Genomic DNA, 21,697 nt, shown 5'->3' with positions numbered 1-21,697 from the left:
AAGGTGGTAGAAAGAAGGGATAAGGGGAAAGCAAAATAAGAAATTTTGGTGGGGTTGCAAAAAGTGAGTTTTCACATAACAATCACTAGTTCCTTTCCAAAATTCCTAACAGGACTGAGGATTAAAATTACAGAATTTATCTTAGGCTGCTATCAATATTTTCTGGGTCTTAGTAGGAACTGCTGAGTGATTTGTCTAAGGACTTGTAGCCACAATTGTCAAGAAGAAGATGCCAACAGCAAGGCCACAAGTAGGATATGTAAAGAAGGCATTCTTCTCAATTTATTTTCCTCCAGCAGGTGGCATTCAAGGGCACATTGATCTAGCCCAGTGTTTCTCAACTTGGGGGTTAGGACCCCTGGGGTCACGGGGGGGGGGGGGGGGGTGTCAGAGGGATTGTCAAAGACCATCGGAAAACACAATGTTTTCTAGGTTCTTGTGGGTTTTTTCGGGCTATAGAGCCATGTTCTAAAGGCATTTCTCCTGACGTTTCGCCTGCATCTATGGCAAGCATCCTCAGAGGTATGAGGTCTTTGGAATTAGGACAATGGGTTTATATATCTGTGGAATGGCTGGGGTGGGGCAAGGAGCTCTTCCCTGCTGCAGTTAGGTGTGAATGTTTAGCTGATCACCTTCATTAGCATTTGAAGGTCTGCCTGAGCCTGGGAAAATCTGTTCCTGGGAGGTGTTAATCTGTGCCTGGTTTTTTCCTCTCTGTTGTTTAGCTGTTATAATTTTAGAGTTTTTTAATACTGGTAGCCAGATTTTGTTCATTTTCATGGTCTCTTCCTTTCTGTTGAAATTGTCCACATGCTTGTGGATTTCAATGGCTTCTCTGACACATGGAGAGCACCTGATGAACCAGCCTGGACACAGCATATTATTTGAGAACACAGAAATGCTGGACCACACCAACAACCACCATGTCAGACTACACAGAGAAGCCATTGAAATCCACAAGCATGTGGACAATTTCAACAGAAAGGAAGAGACCATGAAAATGAACAAAATCTGGCTACCAGTATTAAAAAACTCTAAAATTAATCTGGCTACCAGTATTAAAAAACTCTAAAATTATAACAGCTAAACAACAGAGAGGAAAAAACCAGGCACAGATTAACACCTCCCAGGAACAGATTTTCCCAGGCTCAGGCAGACCTTCAAATGCTAATGAAGGTGATCAGCTAAACATTCACACCTAACTGCAGCAGGGAAGAGCTCCTTGCCCCACCCCAGCCATTCCACAGATATATAAACCCATTGTCCTAATTCCAACAGACCTCATACCTCTGAGGATGCTTGCCATAGATGCAGGCGAAACGTCAGGAGAAATGCCTCTAGAACATGGCTCTATAGCCCGAAAAAACCCACAAGAACCTAGTGATTCCAGCCATGAAAGCCTTCGACAATACAATGTTTTCTGTTGGTCATGGGGTTCTGTGTGGAAAGTTTGGCCCAATTCTATTGTTGGTAGGCTTTAGAATGCTCTTTGATTGTATGTGAACTATAAATCCCAGAAACTACAACTCCCAAATGTCAAGTCTGTTTTCCCCAAACTCGACCAGTGTTCACATTTGGGTATATTGAGTATTTGTACCAAGTTTGGATGTAGGTGAACTACGATTCCAAAACTCAAAGTCAATGCCCACCAGTATTTTCTGTTGGTCATGGGAGTTCTGTGTGCCAAGTTTGGTTTAATTCAATTGTTAGGGGAGTTCAGAATGCTCTTTGATTGTGGGTAAACTATAAATCCCAGCAACTACAACTTCTAAATGAAAAAAATCAGTCCCTCCCATCCCACCAATATTCAAATTTGGGCATATTGGGTATTTATGCCAAATTTGGTCCAGTGAATGAAAATACATCTTGCATATCAGATATTTGCATTACAATTCATAACAGTAGCAAAATTACAGTTATGAAGTAGCAACTAAAACAATTTTATGGTTGGGGGTCACCACATCGTGAGGAACTGTATTAAGGGCTTGTGGCATTAGGAAGGTTGAGAAACACTGATTTAGCTAGCCAGAGTATCAAAGCATCATGACAACTGCAGTCACTGACAACTTTATTTTCCACAAAGTACAGCCATGGAAACACTATACAATTTTGCTTTTTTTGTCTAGCATGGGGCAGCATTTTAGTATTAGGTTGTTAAATCACAATTGGATCAGGATAATGCTGCTTTTGGTTGGGACTAATCATGTGACATTATAGTTCTTGCCAACTATAGTTCTTGCCAACAGGATACTGTTTGGAAAGTGTTTATATGAACACAAAATGAATATGTTAATGATCTCCTTTCCAGCTTCTATAATTTCCTGTGCAAAAATTCAGTTGAACGTTTAAACCACTTTTGGGTAGTGAGAAGATTTCCTCTGGGAAACATCTGGAGTGAAGGAGAATGGATGGACATTTCAATATGATTCCTTTCAATTGGCAAAGTAACTAAAAAACTTTTACACTTTTGTCTCTAAAAAAATCTATTGCACCCCCTCCTCACAGCAGAACCAGGACTTGTCAGGGAAACCAAAACTTTGCAAAACTTCCCTTCCCACCTCCTTCCAGCCATGATCCAGAGTCTCTGTCTCTCTGTCTCTGTCTCTCTCCCCAGTGCTATAACATCACGGGCTGCTTCTACACAGCCACATAATCTGAATCAGAATGTGGATTAAAGAAATCCAGTTCCGTGCTGGAGAGTTTCCACACACACCGAGGAACCATGAAAAATTCCCTGCAGTGTCCACAAAGCTCCCTGTATGCCCAATCAATCCAATAGAACCCCCTTTTTTCTTAGCTTGTTTGGAGAAATGTGCTGAATTCTTGCAGCTCATTGGATAAGAAACAGCAATGCAGCTAATTTTCCAATTCAAAAACAAGAAGAAAGCAATTTCTTCTTGTGGAGGGAAACCGTGTTTATTTACTTTCCTGAGAGTACCATATCTGGTTCCTTTATCCAAATTTTCCAGAGGTCGCACTGGTTCCAGAAGTGCTGTGTGCATCTTTCTGCTCTGCAGCACCCATTCCTGATTAGCACATTTTATTGCCAATTTCAGGTTTTCTCTTGCCATTTTTAACATGTGTTTTATAGCATGTGTAGATAGGGCCTGTTTTATCTATTACTCACACATATGCGTGAAAGTGTTATTATTATTATTATGATTATTATTATTATTATTTGCTTTATTTCTATACTGCATTTTTCAGCCCAAACAGGCGACTCAATGCGGTTTACATGGTACAATTATCAAACAGTCAGTGCAATTAAAACATAACAATGCAACAAACAGGATCAACAGCATCAATCCACAACAATTAACAATCAACCAAGACAAATCAACAAAACAAACATAACATAACACTTCAGTTGAAATCAGATCCGTTCTCATAATCCTTCTGCCATTCCTATGTTCCATTTACCATCTTCCTTTGATTGGTTGCACTGATTGGTGTTAGTGGAATCATGGAATCATTGAGTTGCAAGAGACCTTGTGGGCCATCCAGTCCAACTTCCTGAGTAAGTAAGTAAGGTACACTTACTGTAGAGGTGAGAGGATCCCTCTTGTCCTTTCCTGAACATAAATAAAGTTTGATTGACTGATTGGTTGGTTGATTGACAGGGCCAGGGTGTTTCCGTGCCTTCAGTGCCCTCATATGTAGCCATTGTGCCTTCGGGCAAATACCAGAGTGTGGCTCCCGTCATAAATCATTATTAGCCAAAGTTCTTTTAATCCTCAGGATACCTATAATTATCTTACTAAGTTACTGGAAGGTAACTAATAAAATGTACTCATCAGAATCTAGCCCAGTGTTTCTCAACTTGGGGGTTGGGACCCTTGGAAGCAGTTGCTGAGACGAAGTAAATGAATTCAGGTAGAGCACAAATATGAGCCCCCGGTAGCACAGTGGGTTAAAGTGCTGAGCTGTCAACTGAAAGGTCACAGGTTCGAATCCAGGGAGCGGCGTGAGCTTCCACTGTCCACTGCCAACCTAGCAGCTCAAATGCCAAAACAACTTTAGTGCTGCTCATGCCCTCAATACAATGCCATGGAGAAAAAGCACAATCAAAGCCCTCCCTACATCAGTGGTTCTCAACCTTCCTAGTGCCATGACCCCTTAATACAGTTCCTCATGTTGTGGTGACCCCCAACCATAATGTTGTAGTGACCCCCAACCATAAAATTATTTTTGTTGCTACTTCATAACTGTTAATTTTGCTACTGTTATGAATCGTAATGTAAATATCTGATATGCAGGATGTATTTTCATTCACTGGACCAAATTTGGCACAAATACCTGAAATTTGAATACTGGTTTTTGAAAAATGATTTTTGTCATTTGGGATTTGTAATTGCTGGGATTTATAGTTCCCCTGTCATCAAAGAGCATTCTGAACTCCACCAACGATGGAATTGAGTGGCACACAGAACTCCCATGACCAACAGAAAATACTGGAAGGGTTTGGTGGGCATTGACCTTAAGTTTGGGAGTTGTAGTTCACCTACATCCAGACTCAAAGAAAGACAGATCTGGACCAAACTTGGCACGAATACTCAATATGCCCAAATGTGAACACTGGTGGAGATTGGGGGGAAAATAGAACTTGACATTAGGGAGTTGTAGTTGCTGGGATTTATAGTTCACCTACAAGCAAGGAGCATTCTGAACCCCATCAGCGATAGAATTGGGCCAAACTTCCCACACAGAACCCCCATGACTAACAGAAAATACTGTGTCTTTGGCAACCCCTCTGACACCTCCTCGTGGTCCCTAGGTTGAGGAACGCTGCCCTACAGCATCAGCAAAGTGTAGGACTGCAATTCCCATAATGCCCCGGGCCTCCTATTCCCCTCGTTGCCTTATAGGATATAAGGAATAGGAATAGGAGGCCCGGGGCATTATGGGAATTACAGTCTTCGAAAGCCAAAGACGCCTTAAGGAATAGGAGAAGCGGGAATCTCTGGCTCAGAGTTGAGGAAAGTAAACAAGAGGCAGCCATGGCGGACAGCGATAGCGACGAGACTATCATTGAGGGCTCCGTGCTCGACAGCGAGCCGGACGAAGAAGACCTCCGCGGGAAGAGGTGACACGCACAAACACGTGTACAGCCGACATTCAGACGTTACGTGACTGAAAGAGCAAAATCCAAAGGCCTCCTGTATGAGAAGCCACTCTACACGCTTATTCAGAAGGAGATTCTTGTCTTTTCCACTTTGGGTGCCATTTTTCTATCTACACTGAGGAATTAATGCGGATTAACGCCACTTTTAACTGCTATGGCTCCATGCCTTCTAGGGAGGCCTGGGAATTGTAGTTTGGCGAGGCACCATAGTTTAGGAATGGGTAAACTTGGGCCCTCCAGGTGTTTTGGACTCCAACTCCCACAATTCCTGACAGGAATTGTGGGAGTTGGAGTCCAAAACACCTGGAGGGCCCAAGTTTGCCCATGCCATCCTGGGTTTCAATAAAATTCAAGTGGTTTCAATCTGCATCAGTTCTACAACCTTTAGTTTAACAGTACTTGAACTGCCACCCCTCCATTATATGGAACCCTGGGATTTCTAGTTTCATGAGGTGTTTTGATTCCCCCGGTCCCAGACTTCATAAATACCTCAACAAAACTCAAATTGGATAAAGTTGTGGCTGCTGAAATGCTATCAAAGTGCTGCCATTTTGTGGTGTGAAAGGGACCTTAACCCCAGCTAAATATGGCCCCTTCTACACTACTATATAACCCAGATTATTGGAGTAGATAATCCACATAGGATCTGCTTTGAACTGGATTATATGAGGTCCCTTCTACTCTGCCATATAAAATCCATATTATCTACTTTGAGCTGGTGTAGACTCATATAATCCAGTTCAAAGCAGATCACGTGGATTATCTGCTTTGATAATCTGGATAATGTGGCAGTATTTATTTATTTATTTATTTACAGTATTTATATTCTGCCCTTCTCACCCCACAGGGGACTAAGGGCAGATTACAATGTACATATACATGGCAAACATTCAATGCCATAGACACACAACATAAATAGACAGGCACAGAGGCAATTTAACATTCCAGCTTTTCTTGAGGGTATTCTGGCCACTAGGGAAGCTGCTGCTTCACTGTCTTATTTGTGACACTGATGAAGTACTTCCTCATTCTTTGCAGGCTTGCTGGAGATTTTTATGGCATTGTAAATTAGTTAAATTAACCTCCCCGCGTAGGCAGTACCTAAATTTCCTACTTGATAGATGCAATTGTCTTTCAGGCTGCAAAGGTTGATAACAAGCTACACAAATTGGTCAGACACTCATTCCGACCCAGACTGGCTTCAAACTCATGACCTTTCGGTCAGTAGTGATCTTAATGCAGCTGACTCCCAGCCAGCTGAGCCACAGTCCCGGCAGTATAGAAGAGACCTAAATCTAGGGTTGCCCTTTGAAGGCAATCATAAGGCAGATGTGACCCTCACTGAAAATCACTACGGGCCCTTCCACACAGCCACATAACCCAAAATATTAAGGCAGATAATTCACAATATCTGCTTTGAACTGGGTTATCTGAATCCACACTGCCATATAGCCCAGTTCAAAGCAGATAATGTGGGATTTTATACAGTTATGTGGGGGCCCTTCCACACAGCTCTATATCCCAGAATATCAAGGCAGGAAATACCATATTATCTTAATGTGGACTCAGATAACCCAGTTCAGAGCAGGTATTGTGGGATTTTCTGCCTTGATACTAGGATATAGGGCTGTGTGGATGGGCCCTGAGTCCACATTCAGATAATGTGGGATTTTCTGCCTTGATATTCTGGGATATAGGGCTGTGTGGAAGGGCCCTGGAAGGGGCCTATGAAGCCATTGAAATCTATTTTGTGAGCCTGAGCAATTCGCTCTCTCAAACCTCTTCTACACTACCATATAATCAAGATTATCAAACCAGAAAATCTACATTACTTACTTTGAATTGGGGCCTCTTCTACACTGCTATATAACATCCAGGTTATCTGCTTTCAACTGGATTATCTAGAAGTGTAGACTCATATAATCCAGTTCAAAACAGATAATGCGGATTATTTTGGATTATATGGCAGTGTAGAAGAGGCTCCAGTTCAAAGTAGATAATGTGGATTTTCTGCTTTGATAATCTGGATTATATAGTAGTGTAGATGAGGTTTGAGAGAGCGAATTCAATAGAAGGGCCCCCGGTTATATGCGCCTACACTTCCATATAATCCAGTTCAAAGCAGATAATCAGGATTTTGTATGGCAATTTAGATGGACCCTCAGAGTGGATCTGCAATGCCATATAATCCAGTTACCGAAACTAGATTATCTACTTTGAACTGAATTATATGAGGGTCCTTCTACCCTGCTATGTAATTCCGAATATCAAGGCAGATAATTCACATTATTTGCTTTGAACTAGATTATCTGAGTCTACACTGCCATATAATCCAGTTCAAAGCAGATAATCTAGATTTTATATGGCAGTGTAGACGGGGCCTCAGAGAAAAGCCATAGCAAACCCCCTTTGAACAAATCTTGCCAGGAAAACTGATGAATTTCCTTTAGGGCCACAATAAATTGGAGAGACCCTAAAGCAGCGGTTCTCAACCTGGGGGTCGCGACTCCCCAGGGGGTCGTTTAGCCATTTCGGAGGGGTCGCGAGGCCGCCTCCTTCGGCCCCGCCCACAAGGCTGCGAGTCCTCCCTGGGCTCCTTGGTGTCCTCGCCAAATGGCGAGGCTGCGAGGCGGCCGGGGGCTCCTTTGCACGAGCCCTCCCTGGGCTCCCCAGCGGGCTCGCCAAATGGCGAGGCCGCCAAGGAGCCCAGGGAGGGCTTGTGCAGAGGCTGCCTCGGCTCCCTCGCAGCTTCGCCAAATGGCGAGGCCGCGAGGCAGCCGGGGGCTCCTTTGCACGAGCCCTCTCTGGGCTCCTTGGCGCCCGTGGGGGAGCCCAGGGAGGGCTTGTGTGGAGGCTGCCTCAGCTCCCTCGCGGCTTCACCAAATGGCGAGGCCGCGAGGCAGCCGGGGGCTCCTTCACACGAGCCCTCCCTTGATTGTGGGCTGGATTCAGAGTGTACTTTGATTGTAGGTGAACTATAAATCCCAGCAAATGCAACTTCCAAATGTCAAGTCAATGTTCCCCAAACTCCACCAGTGTTCACATTTGGGCATATTGAGTATTCGTGTCAAGTTTGGTCCAGATCCATCATTGTTTGAGTCCACAGTGCTTTTGGAGGTAGGTGAACTACAATTCCAAAACTCAAGGTCCATGCCTGCCAAATCTTTCCAGTATTTTCTGTTGGTCATGGGAGTTCTGTGTGCCACATTTGGTTCGATTTCATCACTGATGGAGTTCAGAATGCTCTTTGATTGTAGGTGAACTATAAATCCTAGTAACTACAACTCCCAAGTGTCAAGGTCTAATTTCCCCAAAATCTACCAGTGTTCACATTTGGGCAGATTGAGTATTCTTGCCAGGTTTGGTCCAGATCCATCATTGTTTGAGTCCACAGTGCTACAGCTCCAAAACTCAAGGTCAATGTCCACCAAACCCTTCCAGTATTTTCTGTTGGTCAAGGGATATCTGTGTGCCAAGTTTGTTTCAATTACATCGTTGGTGGAGTTCAGAATGCTCTTTGATTGTAGGTTAACGATAAATCCCAACAACGATACCGCTGAGTTGCTGAGCTTGTTGACCAAAAGAGCGCAGGTTCAAATCCAGGAAGTGGCATTAGCTTCCGCTGTCAGCCCCAGCTTCTGCCAACTTAGCAGTTCAAAAACATGCAAATGTTAGTAGATCAATAGGTACTGCTCTGGTGGGAAGGTAACGATGCTCCCTGCAGTTATGCTGGCTACATGACCTTGGAGGTGTCTACGGACAACGCTGGCTCTTTGGCTTAGAAATGGAGATGAGCACCACACCCAAGTCAGACATGACTGGACATAATGTCAGGGGAAAACCTTTACCTACAACTCCCAAATGACAAAACCAACTCCCCCCCCCCAACCCCACCAGTATTCAAATTTGGGTGTATCAGGTAATTGTGCCAAATTTGGTTGGGGGGTCACCACAACATGAGGAACTGCATTAAGGGGTCACGGCATTAGGAAGGTTGAGAACCACTGCCCTAAAGGCACCCAACACATCAAGTAGCAGTGATAGGCTATAAGGCAACGTGCTGTCATTTCCCCAGGATTCGCTATCTGAGGTGATCAGCCTACACAGTTCATAAACAAAGCTCTGATCCTTATTTTCATTGCCTGCCAATAACTCCTTATGCCATTCAAAGCAGTAATAAACACTGGACAAATGTTGCAAATTAAAAGGATCAGGAGATGAAGTTTCAGAATGCAAATAACATTCCTTTTAAATAAGAGAGAGCTGACATGTGGGTAGTGTGGTAATTTTATTTCTATAATAATAGAGCATTGAGCAGGGAAGACTTATACATAATCGTTTGTTAATAAGAGCTATATTAATAAGCTGGGAGGCCAATTTGTGATATGTTGTTAGATTCAAGGGTGTTAGCAACAGTTGTTGCATTTGAATGTCTTGATGTACTAATGAACGTGTTTCCCAAGAATAAGCAATTAAAATGAACTAATGCTCAGTTCTCATACTAATTTCATAATGATAACATTAATTGTTACATTGTTTTGTAATTCTGTTTGTTGTGTCAATCATCTCCTGTTTCGGAATCATTTCGGTTAGTTTTGCCATTCATACAAGGATATGATTTCACTTAATTGGGTTGCTGTGAGTTTTCCGGGCTTAGTATAGCTATGTTCCAGAAGCATTCTCTCCTGACGTTTCGCCCACATCTATGGCAGGCATCCTCAGAGGCTGAGAGGTCTGTTGGAAACTAGGCAAGTGAGGTTTATTTATCTGTGGAATGTCCAGGGTGGGAGAAAGAACTCTTGTCTGCTTGGGGCAAGTGTGAATTTTGCAATTGGCCACATTGATTAGCATTTAATATCCTTGCAGCTTCAAAGCCTGGATGTTTCCTGCCTGGGAAATCCTTTGTTGGGATGTGTTAGCTGGCCCTGATTGTTCCCTCTCTGGATTTCCTCTGTTTTCTGAGTGTTGTTCTTTATTAATTGTCCTGATATTAGAGGTTTTTTTTAAATACTGGTAGCCAGATTTTGTTCATTTTCATGGATTTCTCCTTTCTGTTGAAATTGTCCACATACTTGTAGATTTCAGTGGCTTCTCTGTGTCGCCTGACATGGTAGTTGTTAGAGTGGTCCAGCATTTCTGTGTTCTCAGTTAATATGCTGTGTCCAGGTTGGTTCATAAGGTGGACTTTTATGGCTGACTTCTCTGGTTGAAGTAGTCTGCAGTGCCTTTCATGTTCCTTGATTCGTGGTTGGTGCTGCGTTTGTTGGTCCCTATGTAGACTTGTTCACAGCTTCATGGTATATGATAGACTCCTGCAGGGGTGAGAGGATCCCTCTTGTCCTTTGCTGAACATAGTATTTGTTGGATTTTCTTAGTGTATATAGTTTGTAGGTTGTGTTTCTTCATCAGTTTCCCTATGTGGTTAGTGGTTCCCTGGATGTATGGGGGACAATGGCCATATAGCCCGGAAAACTCACAAAAACCGAGTGATTTGAGCCACTTTTCTTCCGTGTCGGGAGCGACTTGAGAAACTGCAAGTCGCTCCTGGTGTGAAAGAATTTGCTGTTTGCAAGGACATTGCCCAAGAGATGCCTGGATGTTTTGATGTTTTGCCATCCTTGTGGGAGGCTTCTTTCATGTCCCCGCATGGGGAGCTGGAGCTGACAGAGGGAGTTCAACCCACTCCGCCCTGATTCAAACCGCTGACCTATCGGTCATCAGTCCTGCTGGCGCAAAGGTTTAACCCATTGCACCACTGGGGGCTCCCATTGCAGCCATGAAAGTTTTCAACAACACATCTTTGTTAATTGTTGTCACCAGTCTGTCTGCCATCCTCCTTAATCTTCTACTCCACCTCCCTTCAACAAAGAGTATATTGTGTCTACAGAGCCCACTGTCCCCATTGAGCAAATGTGTTCTTATTAGCATTCTGCTCCAGAGGACAGGAGCAGAATTCAAAACGATCTTGACAGATTAGAGAGATGGGCCAAAACTAACAAAATGAAGTTCAACAGTGACAAATGCAAGATACTCCACTTTGGCAGAAAAAATGAAATGCAAAGATACAGAATGGGGGATGCCTGGCTCGAGAGCAGTACGTGTGAAAAAGATCTTGGAGTCCTTGTGGACAACAAGTTAAACATGAGCCAACAATGTGATGTGGCGGCAAAAAAAGCCAATGGGATTTTGGCCTGCATCAATAGGAGCATAGTGTCTAGATCTAAGGAAGTAATGCTACCCCTCTATTCTGCTTTGGTTAGACCACATCTGGAATATTGTGTCCAATTCTGGGCACCACAATTCAAGAGAGATATTGACAAGCTGGAATGTATCCAGAGGAGGGCGACTAAAATGATCATGGGTCTGGAGAACAAGCCCTATGAGGAGCGGCTTAGGGAACTGGGCATGTTTAGCCTGAAGAAGAGAAGGCTGAGAGGAGATATGATAGCCATGTATAAATATGTGAGAGGAAGCCACAGGGAGGAGGGAGCAAGCTTGTTTTCTGCTTCCTTGGAGACTAGGACGCGGAACAATGGCTTCAAACTACAAGAGAGGAGATTCCATCTGAACATTAGGAAGAATTTCCTGACTGTGAGAGCCGTTCAGCAGTGGAACTCTCTGCCCCGGAGTGTGGTGGAGGCTCCTTCTTTGGAAGCTTTTAAGCAGAGGCTGGATGGCCATTTGTCAGGGGTGATTTGAATGCAATATTCCTGCTTCTTGGCGGGGGGTTGGACTGGATGGCCCATGAGGTCTCTTCCAACTCTTTGATTCTATGATTCTATGATTCTGTGATTTCTTTCTCCAGATGTTTTGTCTTCTGCAAGTTTTGTGGTTCCTTAGATGGTAAAACCTCCATCTTAATGACTCTAGCACCATTTTGGCCAGAGAGACAATGACATCCAGCCTGAAAAATGGAAATGAGAATTATTAAGAAAATGTGCACGTCAGGGAGTAAAATGCCCCAATTTTCAGACTTAATTACCCTGTCTTTTATAGATACTGTATGTAAATGACTGTAGAAAATATTTGTTTGATATGTCTTTATCTCTATTTATCCATCTATAGTGTCGTTCTCCCAATATGGGACCCAAAATGGCTGATGTTCTAGTACCAGTAACAATTCAGAATACCTGGGCTTGAGCTTTTGTAATGAAATCTCCATTGACTCCTAGCTAACATACCAGTGGTGAAGAATGTCTAACAACATTTGAAGGGTCAAATGATATAAATCCCTGTATTAGGTGTTCTTTGTATATGGCTCCAGTCACCAATTGTGCTCTCAGTTGAAGATAAACAAGATTATGATGTTGTTTATGTTTTTAGGTTATTTTTAATTAGTAAGGATATGGCACCGGCAGCAGAAAATAACATTACCAAAGGAGTCAGGAATATAAATGGAGGTAAGATTGATCTTTTGGTCTTCAGTAACCGTATTTTACTTTTGCTCATGTTTTCTTAATATCCTAGTTAACATTAATTCTGTAAATTTGGATCTCATTATTTTCTAACTAAATACTCTTCTAAATATATCTGATGACCTCATCACACTAGAGCATGGATCCACTTTAAATCAGGTTGCTGCCTCCTACAGAATTCTGGGGTTTGTAGTTTAGTGAGGTCCAGGACCTGCCTATGATGAGGCTCTAAGGCAGGCATGGGCAAACTAAGGCCTGGGGGTCGCATGCAGCCCCCTGGGCGCTTTTCTTAGGCCCTCCTCATTTCTCCTGTTGTCTTGGCATAAGGATATGGTGGCCCAACATGTCCTTATGCCAAAAAGCTGGAAGAGAAAGGCACGTAACAGCTAAGAGCCCTCTGGAGCACTCTCAGACACCATGTGTCTCACCCTTTCCTTGGCATAAGGATGGTGTGAGTGACCCATTCCTTATGCCTAAAGGACAGCTCAAGGAAGGCATGTGGCAGCTGAGAGCCCTCTGGAGCACACTTAGCTGCCGCCTGTCTTGCCCTTCTCCTGGCATAATGCCAAGAGGACAGCCTGAGGATCGGGGGAGGAGGATGGGAAGAAAGATCGGTGCAGTCGCCACATGTCCCGTCTTCTCCCAGCATAAATAAGGTTGGAATGAGCAACCCTGTCCTTATGCAGGGAGAACAACCTGAGGATGACCCGGGCCCTGACCTGCCCCCTCCTGGCCACATCCTTTCCCGGGCCCTCCTCACCCAGCATGTGGATTATCTGCTTTGATAAACTGGATTATATGGCAGTCTAGAAGGGGCCTGAGTCTATACTTCCATATAATCCAGTTCAGAACTGTACAAAACTCCCCATTATCTGCTTTGAACTCAGTGTTGACTCAAATAACCCAGTTCAAAGCAGGTATTATAGATTATCTGGCTTGATATTCTGGGCTATATGGCCGTGTGGAAGGGCCCCGAGAGGAAGGCACATCACTATTTTAGTGGAAAGGAGGTGTTTTAATCTCCCATAGCTGCCTTCAATCCTTATATTATTTTTCCTCAAAGGGAAAATATGTTTCTGCTAGTTCAAAGCAGAAGTTGGCAGTGTATATAGCTGCTTGGCTAATTTTTGGTCATGTTAAAAAGAAATGCAGCTTGGAGATGTCTTATGTTTAATAGGATGACAAAAATATGGAAAATCATCTGTATTGCTTTAAAAATAACAAAATAGACAATTGTTTAAAGTCTGATAGTTGGGATGAGATTGATGCCTCATTTATTTGATATGCAGCCTGTCATTTCAGTGATGAAATCATTATCACTATGACTGACTAATGCATTGTAAGTTATTTTGAATAATGACTCTGTTGTCACATCAACATTTGCCATTGTCGTATTATTTCTTCTCAATAATTTCCCATTAATTAAAACTTGAAAGCTTTCTGTGTTTTGTGACACATATTAGATTGCTTTGCATGTTTGGTGTTAAGAGCTGTTGATTGATCAAGGAGAATGTAGGCTATGTTTGTTCCCCTTTCAATCCCTAAATTGAAAGGAGCCCCCAGTGGCGCAGTGGGTTAAACCCCTGTGCCGGCAGGACTGAAGACTGACAGGTCGTAGGTTCAAATCCGGGGAGAGTGTGGATCAGCTTCCTCTGTCAGCTCCAGTTCCTCATGTGGGGACATGAGAGAAGCCTCCCACAAGGATGGTAAGACATCAAAACATCCAGGCGTCCCTTGAGCAACGTCCTTGCAAACGGCCAATTCTCTCACAGCAGAAGGGACTTGCAATTTCTCAAGTCGCTCCTGACACGACAAAAAAATAAATAAATCCCTAAATATTTCCAAGGGATTTGTATTGATAATTGTGGTTTCTGACTAAAAGAAGCAATTTGTTAGGCATATATTCTACATTGATTTGTGATTTGTGCAATGCGCCAAAAAGAAAGAAACCTAGAGGGCACCCATCCCCTCTCCCAAAACCCTAAAATAACGTCTAAAAAGTTTTTAAAAACTTAACCAGCTGCAATTCTGGTCCTTTTGGCACCTTCCTGGCTTGAGGAAATGATGCACAAATTTAAGTCATGTGTGGAAGCGCCCTATGAGGAAGCGATCTGTAGTTTCCAATGCTAGCGAAATAATGTTTACTATCGTTCTCCAATGATTATGCTCTCCCTTTTGGCTATGTCTAGGGAAATCAGTGGATGCATTGACTGAGGGAAATCAGTGGGTGATCACAGAGATTAGATTAGATCTGGAGCTTGGCAGGCACACCAAGGACATAACTGATTTATAGTACCAAATTCCTACACTGCATATAAACCACATGGCATTATACACAAACACAAAACAATACAAATCATAGAACTGTAGGAATCAGCCTGCTTTCATTTTGGAAACATTCCTCTGTTCATAATTAAAATGTTTTGTGAAGCTATCTCATCTTTTTGCTTGATGAGCTTTCTCTGATAAGAAAAAACTTGATAAGAAACAATGGGGATAGTTAGCTACAAGTCAAACAGATGAATCTCTAGTAAACTTCAGTGAACATGGCAGCAAAATTGCGTGGAAAAAGCCTTGTGTGGAGGCATTCCAAGGCTTTGAGAAAACTAAACACAGCCACAGGCTTGACATTCTCTTGCATCATTAGATAATGATGAAGTTGATGCATAACAGAATAGAAATAAGGGATATTTATGGGAAATGATATCCTGCCAAAGTAGTTCATCTTGCATACAATTTTTGGGAAAATTGACTGATACTGGGAACTTGTGTATTTCTCATTGATTCATATGCATAATTATGTAATATATTAAGTGTATTTTCTAGATTCAACAACAACAACAACAAAACACCAACAGACAATAATCTACATGGCAAACAAAGTAGTGGCAAAACTACGGTTAGGTGGATCTGTAATTGGCTAAGTGAATGAACCCAATGGGTTCATTCATTCTGGAAAGAAGTCACGAGTGGAGTGCCGCAGGATTCTGTCATGCGGTATTTACATTGACTCAGTTTGAGTGGGGTGGGGGATGGGCTGGGGTTGATTAAAATTTCTGGATGTATACATGAGTATATAAAAAGGTAAAGGTTTCCCCTTGACATTAAGTGTAGTCAAGTCTGACTCTGGGAGGTGGTGCTCATCTCCATTTCTAAACCGAAGAGCCGATGTTGCCCATAGACACCTCCTAGGTCGTGTAGCTGGCATGACTGCATGGAGAACTATTACCTTCCTCAGAAGCAATACCAATTGATCTACTCACATTTGCATGTTTTTGAACTGCTAGGTTGGCAGGAGCTGGGGCTGCATTAACTCTTTTTGGGAGCTCACCCTGCTCCTGGGATTTGAACCGTGACCTTTTGGTCAGTAAGTTCATCAGTTCATCAGTTTAACCTGCTGCGCTACCAGGGGCTCCCCAGACCTAAAATAAGGTCCACAGCTCTAGATTATTAAATATGATTTTCTTTGGGTGAGCAGATTGCGACTACTGGATGGCATATGTTCTGTATCAGAAACTAAAGCTGATGTGGTCTGTCCAATGCAATTTTCTGAATCGGCACCCCAAATAACCTAACAGAATCTAAAGTTGACCAAAACAATGGCTAGGATTATTTTTTCCTGAGACACTTAATATTATTAATGATGTGCCATATTTCATTGCATAATAGTCACAAATCCCTGCTCTTTTGGCACTACAGGGCAACTTTTGGCAACTGCTCTTTTGGCACTACAGGGCTTGAGCTGAGTCAAGCTACAGAACCTAGCCTCGCCTTGCTTTGGCAAGACAAGGTTCTGTATCTTGGAGGTAACAGGCTAGCAAGTGGGCGAACTCGCTCACCCCAAATTTTTTCCTTCTGGGCTACAGAGGCATTGTAGCTTGGCGGGAAGAGGCAGGTGGGCAAGTGAACTTGTCTGCCTGCTCGCCCGCCTCTTTCCTCTGCAGCTGCTCCCACAAAGGGATTATTATACACTGCATAATAGTCTCATCCCCTTTTTCCTGAAAAAGGGGGAAAGTGAGACTATTATTCAGTGAAATAAGATATTTTTTCTTTGAGAATACCGAACAATAATACTTAAGTGTAGCCATTTGCATTAACTCTTTTTGTCTGTAATTGTAGGAGAGTTATCTCCAGAGATCCAGATCATCTTCAAACCTAGTGATAATCTACCAATCCTAAAGGGAAAAGATCCAATTAATCTTGTATGTATATATTTATATATATTCACTTAATTCTGATATGTGTGAAGCTTGAGGTTAAGAGAATGTTGGTTCACTGTTGGTTAAGGAACTCAGTGATATACTTTAGGGCAGCTCTGCTCAAAGTAATAACCCACAGACCTGTGTTAGTCAGTGAGCCATCACCTGCTGGTCCATGGTGAGTTTGCAGAAAATTATACAAATATGATAATAAAACAAATTCATAATATTCTTTATCACATTGCAGGAAAAAATGCTGGCCTTCTCCATTGAATGATTACAGGAGTATTGATATAGATAGCAAGCACTTTGGGAGTATACATTTGAAGCCAAACCTGAGTGGTAGAATATTGACAGAAAATGTTTTTCAAGTGAAAACCAAGCTCATCAGTCATGTAATCTGTTAAATAAATTTACATTTTTATACATTACTGTAATCAACTTTGCAGACATGTTAAATTACATAGGACTTGTTTTTGAAATACCCTTTTAATATTTTAAAAAATAATCAAATTGAGTTAATAAAGTGATTCTTAAATGGTTTGTGCTATAGTCCATCCCTTCTAAAAGTTTACTAATGTAAACTAAATGCAAATTAACTAAAATTGGTGTAAGAGTGTATCAATTAAAGGCAGCGTGAGTAATTCAGTTTTTCCTGATTTGTCTTCTATGATGTCCCCACACAATCACTGGACGTATACAACCATTCTATTCCAGTTGTGCATCAACCTCACAAGATCCTCATTAAAGAATATTAACTTTGCAAGTAATTCCACATTTTTTTACTTGCCCATGCATAGTTATCTGAATGATTTTGGGCACATTGTAAACTAAAAAGAGAAGAGGGAAATCATCTCACTTCAACATAGATAGTTCAATTCAACTTTGTCTGCATATGTCATTACTGGGTTGAATAATGTACGCAGCTCAAGGCTTTGCAAGTGATACAAGTATGAAGAGAAAGAGAAATAACATATTAAATATTTACCACGTGTACTGACCCATCATGCTAGTACCTCCTCATTAAGAGCTTCACTCATTCAAAAAATGTTTTGGGATTCTGAAAAACCAAGAAGTTTTTTTTAGCCTTCGAAAGATTTAAATTAGGTGTAAAATACTTGAGACAAAGTTATTTGTTGTTTACTCTGTTTCTATTACATTTACATTATTTTACTCTATTATTATTTTTATTACATTTATTATTTTACTCTATTATTATTACATGTATTATTTTACTCTATTATTACTATTATTATTACATTTCCATTATTTTTCTCTATTATTGTTGGAAGGATACATAAGCACATTTACATTGAAGAGGGTTAGTATAATGGTTTAATCAGAGCTGGACAATCTTATCTTAAATTACAGTTTTATGTAAATATTCAAAGACATTTAACCTACGGATGCCTCAATTAATGTAATTTTATTGGTATCTATTTTATTTTGAAATTTAGTAGTAACTGCTGCATTTCCCATCTTTGGCTTATACTCGAGTCAATAAGTTTTCTTTGTTTTTTTATGGTAAAATTAGGTCCCTCGGCTTATATTTGGGTCGGCTTATACTTGAGTATATATGGCGGGTGCTTGTAAGCATAGGTAATCTTCCATCTGGAGCAGATCTGCACAATATGAGAGTAGTAAGGGGCCGAAATTAAAATAGGTTAAACCTCTTCAGGCTGCAAATAGGTTTTTAGCACCTTATTATCCAAATAAAGGTGTAATTAATGATCAAACTATTTTGCAAATAAACCATATTATAAAAAAGGATGTTTCAATTAATATCGATTACTTACACATTATAAGATTTTTATTTATTATGGAATAACATCCGTGTGAAGAAAATACTTTCCTAATTAACTAGATGTATACAGTAAGAAAGCCTGGAAAATGTGTTGAAGCTTGTACCACTTAGCAACCATGACATTATAGCACAAATAATGAGTATTTTAAATAATTTACATTAGAAAATGCATATCCAGACAATGCTAGATACATAAGCTACTTATTAATTAATGGTTGTCTTGACCAAGACCCTCTGTGAGAATGTCTTGTGTGGCCTGGGGGAGAACATGTTGTGCAGATCTGATCTGGAGAATGAAATCCCATTGCTAATGCATGTATCTCTAATTATTCTGCAATTAATTCAGTCCCCCCCCCCCCAAGTTATTGATTAATATATTTTCTTGCAGCAACCCCCAGGGAGTGATGAAAAGGAAGATTCTCCGTCTCTGCTCCAGTAAGACCAATATATTTATTAAAATATTTATATCATACCCTATATCACAAAATCTCAGGGTTTCCTACAAAATGGATCTAAACAAATTAAAAATAAACTAAAACAATAATTTTAGCAGACTAAAAGCATGTTAAAACAATTTAATTATGCATAATACTCACAGTGTTAAAAACTGGTGAAATGGGGTAAAAGAGATTCCATGGGCATTTTGAAAGAAACCTGTTGGACTCCAAACAGCCATTCGTTGTTGTCAGACATCTAAGAGGACATTGAATAGCTGGAATGTCACAGCTGAGAAAGCCTTTTCCCATGTCCTCAAATATTGTGTTGACTCTCCTAATGTAAGACAAAGGAGGGTCCCTCCAGACTTCATTCCTTGAGCAGGCATATATGGTGAGGGGTGCTTCTTCAGCTATATAATGTCCTAAATTCAAAATTTTCATCATCATCACAGGCACCTTGAATTCAAACTATAAACATAGTAAAGGTAAATGTTTCCCCTTGACATTAAGTCTAGTCATGCCCGACTCTGGGGAGTGGTGCTCATCTCCATTTCTAAGCCGAAGAGCATTGTCCTTAGACACCTCCAAGGCCATGTGGCTGGCATGGCTGCATGGAGCACCGTTACCTTCCCACTGGAGTGGTACCTATTGCTCTACACACATTTGCATGTTTTCGAACTGCTAGGTTGGCAGAAGATGAGCCTAACAACAGGAGCTCACCCCATTCCCCAGATTCAAAGTTCAGCAGCTCAGCGGTTTAACCCACTGTGCCACCGAGGGCTCCATACTATAAACACATTGGCAGCCATTTAAGTCACCTTGAGTGTTATATGGTGTCTTATGCTATCCTGGTCAGCAGTGCTCTAATGAGGAGGGTACAGTGCATGAACTATTGTGGGGATATCCATGTACCAGAAAGGCTGTTGGTGGCAAATCTGTTAAACTAGACCTCAAAGGCTCTGAGCCATAGTACTCCTAAGCTCAGTTGGAGTACATCCCCATTCAGGATTTATTCTTTACTCTGTCTGCAAAGACTTATCCAGTTTATTGGTCTCCATTTACCTCATTACAGCGCTTGGACACTGATCCAACACTTGCGCAGACCCAGCTAACTGTGCTGACCAGGAGAAATAGAGCTTAATGTCATTAACACTAATAGCATATAACCTCAAACTCCTAGTGACTGAACCAACCAGTTTCATATAAATGGGGGATAAAATATGATCATGAAAGTGAACAAATGTTTTTTCAAGGACTAATTTTCTATCTGTATGGATAGTGAGATGCAGCAATCAAGGACCTTTAGTCAAGATAGGGAGTTTGTTGAAATTAAAAGGATTCAGAGGTTCATAATACAGTCAAGTCATTAACAGATACATTTCTGTGCTATTCGACATCTCATAGATTTCAGAGTGGTGACGGAAAATATAAATAACTTTATTACACCTCACTAAAAGGTACAAAAAAAGTTCACTATATTAATAAACATACAGCAACAGCTAAAATACACACATGTGAGTTTCAGACAGGCTGTCCATTTTTCCTAATATATAACATCTTCTGCTGGTTGTGGCTGCTGCTGCTGCATTCTCTTTGATCAACAGAATACCTTACTACCATTATGTTAGAGGTAGCTATCTTCCTTTCCTTAAAGCTATGCAACAGTTGAGGACTTTCTGTCCCATGTTCCTTGCTACCTCCTCACTGGTTGCCGCTGGAGATGATAAATTATTCCCCTATTTTCAAGTGGTTACTACCTAAAAGGAGAAGGTAAAGACAGCTTCCAACTATCAAAATGATTAGCCAGAAGGGGGGAAACTTTGATATATCAGCATTTCAAGCTTGGGTTTTTTTTTCATGTCAGAAGTGACCTGAGAAACTGCAAGTCGCTTCTGGTGTGAGAAAATTGGCCATCTGCAAGGACATTGCCCGGGGGCGTCTGGATGTTTTACCATCCTGTGAGAGGCTTCTCTCATGTCCCTGCATGAGAAGATGGAGCTGACAGATGGGAGCTCACCCTGCTCACTGGATTCGAACCGCCTAGCTTTTGATCAGCAGTCCTACCAGGTTGATATGTTATGAACACACATATACATAAAAGAGAGTTGAGAATACAAATACACAATGAGTCTCTTTTCATGTTTCTTCAATGCACATGGTCCATAAAATTAATGTTTTTATATTGTCCCGATGTATAGTTCTGTTGTATTGCTAATTTTGATTTGATTTGTTTTTGTTTTTAATTTGCTTTGTTTGTTTCTATTGTATTGTGTTGTGGCTTCGGCCTGTGTAAGCCGCATCGAGTCCTTCGGGAGATGCTCGCGGGGTACAAATAAAGTTAATAATAATAATAATAATAATAATAATAATGTTTTGCAGTTATCTTAATGGATATGAGGAACTAGTTATGTTCACTTCAGGGACAAGTAAAACCAGAATTCCTCAACTTGTTCTTCAGGACTACATTTCACAGATTGATATCTAGATAGCTGTATATTATGTATTTATGTAGCTTATGCTTTTAGACTATTCAGAGGTCATGATTGGTATCTTAGTATGGCTTCTTGATTGCTACCTTTTCAGCAACCTTTAACAGGGCCTTGCGGTTTTGCCTCAAGTGTTTGCCAAGTTAGAGGTTGCTGAAAAAGCTTTTGCAATGCCTTTATTTTCTGACGTACTTTTATCAGAAGCAAAATCGTCAAGTTTTCCTGTTTCTCAAA

At 41.3% G+C, this 21,697-nt stretch overlaps 1 protein-coding gene across 1 annotated transcript in view; it reads left to right on the top strand.

Moving 5' to 3' along the window:
- The first annotated feature begins 4,944 nt into the window (after positions 1-4,944).
- The window catches only part of ANKRD31 (ankyrin repeat domain 31), a 71,663-nt gene continuing 54,910 nt past the window's right edge, over positions 4,945-21,697 (top strand). The window contains exons 1-4 of the mRNA XM_067464571.1: positions 4,945-5,083; positions 12,446-12,522; positions 16,657-16,739; positions 18,929-18,975. Coding sequence (XP_067320672.1) covers positions 4,998-5,083; positions 12,446-12,522; positions 16,657-16,739; positions 18,929-18,975 — 293 coding nt within the window. The 5' untranslated portion in view covers positions 4,945-4,997. The remainder of the gene's footprint in view (positions 5,084-12,445; positions 12,523-16,656; positions 16,740-18,928; positions 18,976-21,697) is intronic.

Source organism: Anolis sagrei, chromosome 2 (genome assembly GCF_037176765.1).
Source record: "Anolis sagrei isolate rAnoSag1 chromosome 2, rAnoSag1.mat, whole genome shotgun sequence".
NCBI lineage: Eukaryota > Metazoa > Chordata > Lepidosauria > Squamata > Dactyloidae > Anolis > Anolis sagrei.
Note: the sequence above shows the minus strand (reverse complement) of the source record. Positions and strands in the feature narration are given on the sequence as shown.